The sequence below is a fragment of the Martes martes genome (assembly GCF_963455335.1).
Source record: "Martes martes genome assembly, chromosome: 7".
Lineage (NCBI taxonomy): Eukaryota > Metazoa > Chordata > Mammalia > Carnivora > Mustelidae > Martes > Martes martes.
The window spans coordinates 101,415,680-101,426,704 of NC_137894.1; the positions used below are offsets into that span (position 1 = coordinate 101,415,680).

At 46.3% G+C, this 11,025-nt stretch overlaps 1 protein-coding gene across 6 annotated transcripts in view; it reads left to right on the forward strand.

The window, feature by feature from the left end:
• FBXO34 (F-box protein 34) overlaps window positions 1–6,497 on the forward strand; it is an 81,797-nt gene extending 75,300 nt beyond the window's left edge. For 5 of the 6 annotated variants that reach the window (XM_080807733.1, XM_080807735.1, XM_080807738.1 and 2 more), the window contains one exon: window positions 3,251–6,491. In XM_080807733.1, the coding sequence (XP_080663859.1) occupies window positions 3,251–5,399 (2,149 nt within the window). In that variant the 3' untranslated portion in view covers window positions 5,400–6,491. Of the gene's footprint in view, window positions 1–3,250 lie in introns of all 6 variants that reach the window. The other variant, XM_080807734.1, reaches the window with a different exon arrangement.
• The last annotated feature ends 4,528 nt before the right edge of the window (window positions 6,498–11,025 follow it).

Below are 11,025 nucleotides of genomic sequence, written 5' to 3' on the forward strand. Positions count from 1 at the left end.
GGATCATGACCTGAGCCGAAGGCAGATGCTTAATGACTGAGCCCGCCCGCCCCCCCCAGGCACCCCGTAAATAGTTTGTCTTTAACCAGCTGTTAGAATAGATGCTTCAGTACGTGTTACCTGCAGGGCTTTCTGTTGGACAGTTCTACCTCAGCCCACATCCAGAACCCCACTGACAGTCTTACAGCAGATCTAACAATGACCTTTAATCCTTTCCAAGTTAAATTTAATAAAAACAGATCACAGAAATTCTGGATCCAATCCCAGAAGTTCTGAATCATTGAGCCCAGGGATCTTAATTTTTTACAAGGATATTTCTGATTGTCTAAGGAACACTCATGTGTAGGTAGGTGCTAGAGCCCTTCATTTTGTTTAATTACAAGAGAACAGGAGTTTATTATGGTGAACATTAAGTACAATTGTGATGGAGAGATTGGCAACCATGGAAACTTGGCTGGAGCTTTCCACAGTGCTGGTCTGTGTTGGTGGGGGTGAGGTGGGGGTGGGCACAGCGCCACCATCTGGTGTAATCTATTAGAGATGGAAATCTGCTATCTTACAGGTTTTGTGGCAGATGCCCCTGGTGCCCTGCATCAGACTCTCCTGGTCTACACTGATTTCAACCCAAACTCAGGTTTCCAGTTTCTCACTTCACTCTAAGTCTCGCCAACACTTTTCTGTTTCCTGCTTCAGGACCTTCAAGCCCAGCAAAAGGAGGAGGGAGGCTGATATTCTGTGCAGCCTTTAAGTAGGGGACAAGAGCCCATACCTAATTGTTGTGCTTCCTTCAGGGGTCCCACAGACTCGTTCTCCACCCCCCAGCAGTCACCCTGTTTGTATCCAATTACCTCACTGGCTTTTCTCCTTCCCAGTTCTCACTTCTGTTCCCTGGGATCATCTCCTATTTTAGTACTGCTAAAACCCTGTCTGCTAGCAGTGTGTCAGTTGAGCTGACTTCACAGGTTAATGAATTCAAACAAAAGCCTTCCATAATTACATTAGTTTCTTCTTAATGTCCCTGCCTATCAATAATAGCACCTAAAATAATGTGTGGGGGAAGAAGGCAAAGAGAACATACGGTGCAGTGCAGAATGGCACACACATTGCTGAAGTTTAAATTTATTCACAGACACTCTGTAATGAGATCATTTTGTGAGAATTTATTGGATTTTTCAGCAACCTCCATTTCTTTCATTTCACTTAGAGAAGAGTTGAAAGGAATATGAGAAACCAGAAAATCGTTGACACAGAGAGTTAGCACTAGATGTCACTTTTTATTAATTAATCTGCTTTTTAAATATGTATTCATCTTGTTCTTGAATTCTCAGTAGGTCTTTTTGTAAAACATAAATATATAAATGATAGAAAACTATTAAAAATGCTATACTGCAGGAAAGGGGGGACATCACAGAGTTAGGATAGAAATTGGGAAAAGTCATCAACAAACCAGTCTAGTCTATTTCAGGGATATCTATGAAAAGATGCTTTGTCTTGAATGCAAGATTTTTCTTCACTTAGCTAGAAGATATTCAGATTCCTGTTTCTTCTTTGAGCTGAGCCCAGACTCAAGAAATTAAGAGTTGAAAGGTGAACAAACTTGTCCTGGATGATCACTTTCATCCTTGACAACTAGAATTAATATCTGAAAGCAATTATCATAGAGACTGACATGTTGCAGGCACTCACTAAATGTTATAAGGTGAATGATAGAGGAATATGCCAAGTTGCCGAATTTGTGTGTCCTAGACTGGTGTCCCCACAAGTGAGAGTAGGGAAATTCCATATGCTTAAACTTGTGGGGGCTCTTGCCGCCAACTTTGATTGCTGATGTTTATTTTATAGGTTTATTTTGTAGGAGGCCAGGCATCCCTACAAAACACCTTTTCTCAATTCTGGTAACAATGACTATTTTACTGTAAAAATTGATGAGATCATTAGGTATTTTAGTATTCTAACCCCTCAGTCAACATTTCGAGTCAGACCCAGAGAGGAAGTGACTTATCCAAAGTAAACTCACCAAGTCTAGCTAATTAATGGTACAGCAAGGACTAAAACACACATGTAATGTGTGTAATCACATGTAATCATCTTTCTAATTTATAAGATGGCTCTGATCTCTTCCAGCCTTGGTCAGGGAATAAAATGGCATTTGAACTAGTTCAAAATGGCTTTTAGACTTAATCAGGATTATGGGTTCTGTATTTAAGGCATTTGGAGGAAATTTGATAGTTAAGAGCTTATATAAATAGATGATTTAGAAAATCAAGACTAGAGGCAATCAGGGACGCCTGGGTGGCTCAGTCAGTTAAGCATCTGCCTTCGCCTCAGGTCATGATCCCAGGGTCCTGGGACCGAGCCCCGCAGTGGGCTCCCTGCTCAGTGGGAAGCCTGCTTCTCCTCTCCCTCTGCCTGTTCTGCCTGCTGCTTCTCCTGCTTGTGCTCTCTCTCTCTCTCTCTGACAAATAAATAAAATCTTAAAAAAAAAAAAAAAAAAGACTAGATACGCCTGGGTGGCTCAGCTGTTGAAGTATCCAACTCTGGATATCAGCTCAGGCCATGATCTTAGGGTTGTGAGATCAAATCTTGTGTCGGGCTCCCTGCTTAGTGTGAGTTGGCTTGAAATTCTCTCTCCCCCCTCTCTCTGCCCATCTCCCTGCTCACGCGTGTGCATGCACTCTCTTGTTCTCTAGCTCTCTCAAATAAATAAAATCTTAAAAAAAAATCAGGACATAAACAGGTGAAAAATTATAAACATCTAAAATATTCAATAGTAAGAGAAAAGCTTAGAAAGCAGTACAATTTTTGACAGGCGGCCAATAAAATGCTAGCTGTGATGACTTAGAAATAGTGTCAGTCCACTAGGGATTCTGGCTGGTTCTTTTAATCTTTTCCTTCTGTACTATACCTTGTATTTGGAAGCTTTCAGTAAGTTATTTATTTTTTTAACATTTAAAGGACGAATTTTATGTAAGAATGTTAACTAATGTCAGTTTCTGTAATTCACTGTCTATTCAGCCTCAAATTTACCAATGTATTTTCTGGCCTGTACACCACAAAAAGTGGTTTGCTCTTGTTATTCTTGATCTGTGTATTAAAAACTGGCTGAAATGAGAGTTGGTATGGTAAAGATTTAATGACCTGACAAAATGTTTCTATTACTCGCTAGAACTCTCCGAGATTACATGTAAAAAAAAAACTTTTCTAAGAACAAAGGTACTATTTTAATCAAATATGTATTTCTTTCCTGTAGAGCCTCTGTTATGCACCTAAAGCCATACTGGAAACTCCAGAAGAAAGTGCGACCTCTGGCAATCAGCAAGGAAACTCTGAGAACTCCTATGAGCCACCGAGAAACTACAAATGATGAAAAATGCAAAGCTAGCTACATGAAACCAAGTGTCTTTCCTTCACCCTCTCTTGGTAAAGCATCATCTCGAAAGCCTTTTGGGATTCTTTCTCCAAATGTTCTGTGCAGCATGAGTGGGAAGAGTCCTGTAGAGAGCAGCTTGAACGTTAAAACCAAGAAGAATGCACCATCTGCAACAATCCACCAGGGTGAAGACGGGGAAGGGCCGCTCGATATCTGGGCTGTTGTGAAACCGGGAAATACCAAGGAGAAAATTGCATTCTTTGCAGCCCACCAGTGTAGCAGTAGGATAGGATCTATGAAAATAAAAAGCTCTTGGGATATTGATGGGAGAGCTACTAAAAGAAGGAAAAAATCAGGGGATCTTAAAAAAGCCAAAATACAGTTAGAAAGGATGAGGGAAGTGAACAGCAGGTGCTACCAGCCTGAGCCCTTTGCATGTGGCATTGAGCACTGTTCTGTGCATTATGTGAGTGACAGTGGTGATGGCATCTATGCCGGGAGGCCTCTGTCAGTCATCCAGATGGTCGCTTTCCTTGAGCAGAGAGCCAGCGCCCTGCTAGCTACTTGTACGAAAAACTGCACCAGCGCGCCTGCTGTGCTGAGGCTTCCCGGGCAGCCCAGAGGCGTGCTCCCAGCCTCCGAGCCCTTTTCTGCTCCAGGAGCTTGTGAGGAATCCACGGAAAGAGCAAGTCCTGAGGTCGGTGAGCCGCAGAGTGAGCCAGTCCGTGTGCTTGACATGGTAGCCCGGCTGGAGTCCGAGTGCCTGAAGCGGCAGAGCCAGCGCGAGCCTGGGAGCCTCTCGAGGAATAACAGCTTCCGTCGAAATGTGGGCCGGGTGTTGCTGGCGAATGGCACTCAGGCTGATGAAGGCAAAGCTGACAAAGGCGCTTTGGAGGCACCAGACACTCAGGTGAATCCTGTGGGGTCTGTAGCTGTGGACCGTGGCCCCTCACGAGCGGACCGTTGTTCTCCTGAGGGGAATGAGGCCTGGGACGGTGCTCCCCGGGGCTGTCCCCCGTTGCCAGCAAGTGTGAATTTCCTCACAGACAGTGCAAAGTTTGAGCCAGATCAGCACAGTGCTATGAAGAATGGCAGTAGGTATGATGTGGAAATGACAGAGGAACTTGCCGGGTCACCTTTTCCTCCTCACACCTGCTCTCAGGCCACGGAGTCGCGCACAGATGCTGTTGATTGTATGAGCGGAGAGCTCGTGCCGCTTCCGAGCCACGATCCTGAGCAGAGAAGGAAGGAATCTTTGTGCATTAGTATCACTGTGTCCAAGGTAGAGCAGGGCCAGCCTTCTAGTTTAAAGTCCTGTGAAGACCCACTTCCAGGGATGTTGTTTTTTTTGCCACCTGGTCAGCACCAGTCAGACTGCTCCCAGTTGAGTGAAGGCACAAGGGAGTCCCCTGAGGCCGGCCAGCTTCGAGATGCTGCGGAGGGCGACAGCGCCCCTGAGGACAAAAGTGTTTCCGCTGATGCGTTTGTCCTACCAGCCTCTCCTGTGGAAAGTACGTTACCGGTGCTTGAGACGTCCAGTTGGAAGAAGCAAGTGTCTCATGACTTTCTGGAGACCAGGTTTAAAATCCAGCAGCTTTTGGAGCCTCAGCAGTACATGGCATTTCTGCCCCACCACCTCATGGTGAAAATCTTCAGGTTACTTCCCACCAAGAGCTTAGTGGCTCTCAAGTGTACCTGCTGCTATTTCAAGTTTATCATCGAATACTACAACATCAGGCCGGCAGATTCCCGCTGGGTGCGAGACCCGCGATACAGAGAGGACCCTTGCAAGCAGTGCAAGAAGAAATACGTGAAGGGGGACGTGTCCCTGTGCCGGTGGCATCCCAAGCCCTATTGCCAGGCATTGCCCTACGGGCCAGGGTACTGGATGTGCTGCCACCGGTCTCAGAAGGGCTTCCCCGGCTGTAAGCTGGGGCTTCACGACAATCACTGGGTCCCTGCTTGCCACAGCTTTAATCGGGCAATCCATAAGAAAGCAAAGGGGACCGAAGCTGAAGAGGAGTACTGAAGTCTGGAGAGGTGACAAAAGGACTGATTTTTAAAATGGCGAAACACCACCTAGATCTACCATTCAAGTGAATGTTGCCTCTCAAAGCCCTCACTCCAGGAGAATCTGTACTTCCTCCAGCAGGACGGCCATTGATTGCTCAGGCATTTTTTTAAACTCTTGCTTTATGAGCTCTACAAGGAAACTGGTCTCATTTTTTTAGAGTGGCGCCTCCCATTGGCCCAGGGTGGTATCCCACAATTTGATTCACTTGCCTGTGAATATGCCTGTTCTCCCAAATCAAATCCACCCCCAAAGGACGAAGACTTGCCACCATCAAGGATGTTCAGAAGAGTTCATTGCAGACTATGCAGGCAGTCCCCCAAAAGGGGTTCCAGAAATGTTTTAAGCACTGGCACCATATTTGAAATAAGCAAATAGCGTCCTATGGAAAGAAGAGCAGCACTCTTGGATGAAAAGTATGCTTACAAAGGAAAAGTCAGGCACCTTACCTTAGCCCTTGTATGCTTGGTCTGTGAGATTGAAGTTTGTGGTTGGAGACGGATTTCATGCCCTGTGGTGTTTACAGTGTATATAATGGTTGTGTTTTCATAGGGCTATGAAAGTGCACATTAAACCCGAGCGCCTTTACCTTAGATGAGTGCTTTTGGCCCCTCTGTAAATAACACTATTAAATCCAGTTGTATATAGTGGACAGCAGACTGAACATAATCCCCACAATGCAGCTAGGATAGTGTTGCGGCTACAATTGTGTGGTTTTTTTTTTTTTAATTGTCTCGTCTTAAATTTGTACATCCTGTATAAAATATGAATGTTTCCCAAATAAACTATGAATGTTTCCTGTATAATATATGAATGTTTCTGAGAAGAAACTCTAAAATAGTTAAGAGGTTAACCTGTTGAAGATACCAAATAATGGTTTAACTGGACAACCTTATAATTAGCATAGAGAACAATCCTGTTATATTTTAGTGATCCACCAAGAATGAGAAGATATTATATAGTCAGATTATAACGTTCTTGTCTACTTTACTCTTTGTCTGGTTACAAATTTTTTTTTTTTTAACTTCAATAAAAACATGCATCTTAAATGGAACCGAGTTGCCGATTTTTTTTTCCTCCTTTTTTGAGGTAATTAATAATGGAGAATTATGTTGTGAATTGAATTGTAAGAATTTAAAAATTTTTTGAGTTGTTAGGGGATGGGGGAAAGAAAATTGTTTTTCTGCTGCGGAAAAAAGACCATCTTAATGTTATGAGCTTACATTTTTGTAACACTTTATGCTTATTTTGAATTTGTTGTCTTCCCACTACCTGCTGCATCTCCTGTTGGAGGATGTTCTCACAGCTTGTCTAGGCATAACTAGTTAATCATTAAGAAGTCTGAGGATATGACCACCTAAGGCTGTGGTCATGTAATGCTGGGTGGGGATGGAAGGTATTGGGCCCCAGAAGGCTCCTGCGAAGGACCTAAAAACTAGGTCGGTTTGAAATCTGGTACCCACCAGAACCCATCAGCTTTCCGCTGTGGAGAAGCATGATGAATGTTACAGGCTGAGGGGGAAGTGGTGAGTGTAGGCCGTCATGGCCCCGAAGGACAGTTAAAGGTTGAGTATGCTGTGGCTAGGTCAGCCAAGCAGAGTGGGACAGGACGGTGCCAGGTGGAGCAAGGGTCACCTGTGGCGGAGTTGGTGGGTGGCCATGGAGCGGCTTCCACGCTGGAATCCGCCTTGGGCTCGTCTGCCCCTTCTGCCCCTTATCGGTAGGCAAGCTGCTCCTCTCTGAAAAGGCAGGATACTAAAACTGAAAAGTGTCCCTCAATGGTCTGTCCCTGTCAGGCAATGATAAGGATACCTCTGACCACACTCAGCCAGAGCCTGTGACCCAGAACAAGGAGAGGCTGAGAAGAGCTTACCTCTTCGTCGTCGTGTCTGTGCCCTTCCTCACGACTTGCCCCAGCAGAGGGAGGTATGTGGGAAATGCTTTTCAGTTGAGTGTCCTGGGCTGAAGTTTCCAGTGCTTGCCCTCCTCCCCTGTGATTTGCTTTAGACTGGCAGTCTCAGCACGCCTTCCTGCTAGCTTTGTCATGGCTCATGACTTAGGATTAAAGCAGATCTGCACGCACAGGATTTCGAGTACAGCTGGGCGTGTGGGAAGCGCCCGGAAAACATAGCTGGCATTGTTCCTGGCTGTCGGTTCTACCTTTGCCCAGGTGGGTGCACAGGATAAACAATTGTTTTGGTTGGTTTTCCCAAGTCAGCCATTCCGGATCTGGTTTTCGCATGGGACACAAAGCCATAACTCAGGGCTGCCTGAAAGCAGAGGACAAGGTAAGAATGCCCCAACCCCATCTTGGCATGTGATCCTCAGGGGCTTTGGAAATCACTGACGACGACCCCTTTTGAACATTGCAGCCAGACCCTGTTCCCAGTGCTGTCAGTGAATGACAGAGGATTTTAGCAGGTGGCACCCCCTCCCTGCTCTTGCTGTAGACTCGTGTGGTTTCCCTCTTCCGGGAAAGACACTGTGCTTCAGAGCCCCCTAGTGCCAAGCTTTTGAAAACAGTCAGCCTTGCAGCACTCCCTGCTTTCCTGCACTGCTGTAGAATCGTAGACGTGCAAGAAAGGAAGGAACACTGTGGACACCAGGACTCTAGCCTCCTCCCTGCCAAAGAAGACTTCCACCTTTCCGCTTTTGTTCAGAGGCTTTGATGTGCCTGGCCTAGTTTTCCTGTCCTACCGTTAGAAAAAAGTCAGAAGTCTGGGAGTCAGAGAGCCCTCTGCCCTGTCTCTGGGGCAGTTTGGCTTTGTCCCCTACTCAGCAGATGACACCAGATATCCAAGGCAGGGATGAATTGGAAATGGGAAAGGGGCAAAGGTAAAAAATTTGTTTTTAGGCCTTATCAAAATGACTCTGGCATTAAAATGGCCATGTGAAAGGATCTTTCCAAACTTACCACGTACCCCGCCTGAGCACATTGTTAACTCTGTTCAGGGGCACCTCTTTTGGGAGCACCCTGCCCTGTCCCACCCACCTCACTTAGCTGCCATCTGACATCGGCTGCCACTGTCCCATCTTACGGGTCGATCTTGCTCCCTGACTACTCTAGGTTCAGAGAGAGAGCTCCGTCCTGCCATCCTCTCAGTGCCTCACACATGGTATGTGCTGCTGGTGACCATCTCACTGTGAGGGGTGCTGGCAAGTTCTGATGGCCTTGAGTGATCCTGTAATTTTCCATCTGAAGTATGAGAATGCTGAAATGGGGAGGATTATAGCTGGTCCCATGGGGGCGTTCTTGGTTAGGGACGTTCACACAGCAGCGCCGAGTCTACTGAGTAACTGTCAGTCCTGCATTTGGTATGATCTGGGCTCTGTTGCCGGTGGCTCTCCTGACCACAGGCTGCTTTGGGCCTTGTGGCTGCAGAAGGCTGTGGGCTAATGGTTATGCATGATCTAGGAGCTCTGTTTCTGGGCTCTGTTCAACTATCCCTTCTAACTTGGACTTGTAAGGGCATCTCTGCCTACCTGTGTGGACTAGCCTTGGAGACTTTTTATTACATGGGTATTCCCAGGCATCTCCCACAGTTTTCACTGCCTTCATTCTTAGCAGACTGGCAATTTGTCCTCTCCTTTGTCCCACAGAAAGAGACAGCCTACCTCAAAACCAGAATGCAGCCAGTCTGCGCCAAACTTCTTGCTGTATACTGTGGACTGCACTAGTAAGAGCTCTCCCTGTCAGGTACAATTGAAATGCTTTGTCTACTGTGCACATTGCCTGGCATTTGGAGAAGCTGATCTTTTCTATCCCTGTTTTTCCTCTGGGTTCAAACAAGCTAGTGTTGCAATCTTTGTGAGTTGGTAAAAGTACCTCTGTGGGAAATGTGCAATACCTTCTATTGACGTTCATGCTGTTCCTGAGTTCATGGCCATAGCTGGTGTTTGCACAACCTCATGGGAAGAGCAAACATCCTTGTGGTCATGCTCCCTTGGGTGACTTCCAGTGTATTTATGCCTAAGCAAAACCAGTCAGGCAGCACCCCTGTTCTGGGTGGCTCATTTGACTTTGGTGTTATCTTAGAGGAGCAGAGCCACTAGTGTTGGTAGCTGGGAAGTCACGAACAGAGAGGTGACAGTCTCTTAAAATGCAGCAAGCCTGGTGAGAGGTGATGCTCCTCTAAAAACCAAAATGAGCCCCCCTCAAAGGCCCTCCTGTTCACGCTTTAGTGAGCAGAGAAAAGGCCTCAGGACAAGTTGGTTTGGGGACACTGTGTCTCAGATTCTCTTTGGAACAATGAAACACAGCAGGAGTTAAGTTCTAAAGTTGGCATTTAGGGGGGAAATGGCATATGGCTGAATTACTCTTGGAAATCCTTTGCGTCCATCACCCAGTAGAGAATGGTCTAGGCCCTGCATGGTGGTGGGAAATGTGTAGGGCATGAGAGAGGAGGTGTTCTTGCTGAGGCTGAGCTCTGCTCAGCAGAAACTGACTTGAGGAATGGCACAACCCATCTCCCAGTTAATCAGGGCAGTATCACCTGTGCTACTTAAATGACGTCCTTTCTGCCCACACCCCCGAACAATTGATCTATGAACTGGCATTTTCAGGTGTCTATTAAGTAGTATGAAGAGTATGATGCAGTTCTTCAAAAAGTTGCCACTCAGTAAAATGTAGAGAGCAAGTTTGTATTTGTGTCAGTCCCCGTCTGGTAGGAGGTGAGATGTCCCATTTGCTCAAGTTTGCAGTCCAGTGGGAGTAGGGGTGGAGCCAGGCCTGGCCCACCAGCCTTCCCCATCCTGGGACTCAGCTGTTGGCTTTCGGTCTGGTCTTCCTCAACAAGCCTCTGGAGGCAGCCGAGCAGGGTTCTTCTGCAGGGCACAGAGCCTGCTGCGGACAGTTTTTACATTTCAGCCCTGGCTCACTACTCCTTAAGTAGAGGTGGTGGTGACGCTGCCCCAGGATGCAGCTAGGACCTCTCCCATTCCCTCTCTTTCCCGGGGCCAGTAGACTTGGCTTAAGGCCCCTCAATTTGTTCTGGTCTGTGCTCTGCAGAGGTTCTCAAGAGGAAACGGGGAGGGGAGAGGGGCACTCCCCAAATGAGCGAATTCAAGGAGGACTTATTGTAAAGGTGTAGGTATAGGGGCAAGCCTTCTCCAGTATATTTGTGGCTCAGGACAAGAATACCAGTGTGACCTTTCTGCAGACCCCCTCTTCTCTGGCTCCCCATCTTTTTCACATTGATTACATGTTGAAATAATATCTTGGGGTATTTTGAATAAAATATAAATTTTTTTACCTACCTTTTTAAAGATTTTTTTTATTTACTTGACAGACAGATCACAAGTAGGCAGAGAGGCAGGCAGAGAGAGAGAGGAAGAAGCAGGCTCCCTGCTGAGCAGAGAGCCCGATGTGAGGCTCGATTCCAGGACCCTGGGATCATGACCTGAGCCGAAGGCAGAGACTTTAACCCACTGAGCCACCCAGGTGCCCCTTATCTACCTTTTTAATGAAACTAATAAAATTTAGTCACATGCAAAATTCATTATTTCCACTGGACAGTGCTGATTCTGATTCAGGGGTGTCCAAAATCCTGCATTTTTTAAATACACATACACAGACTCATTTATA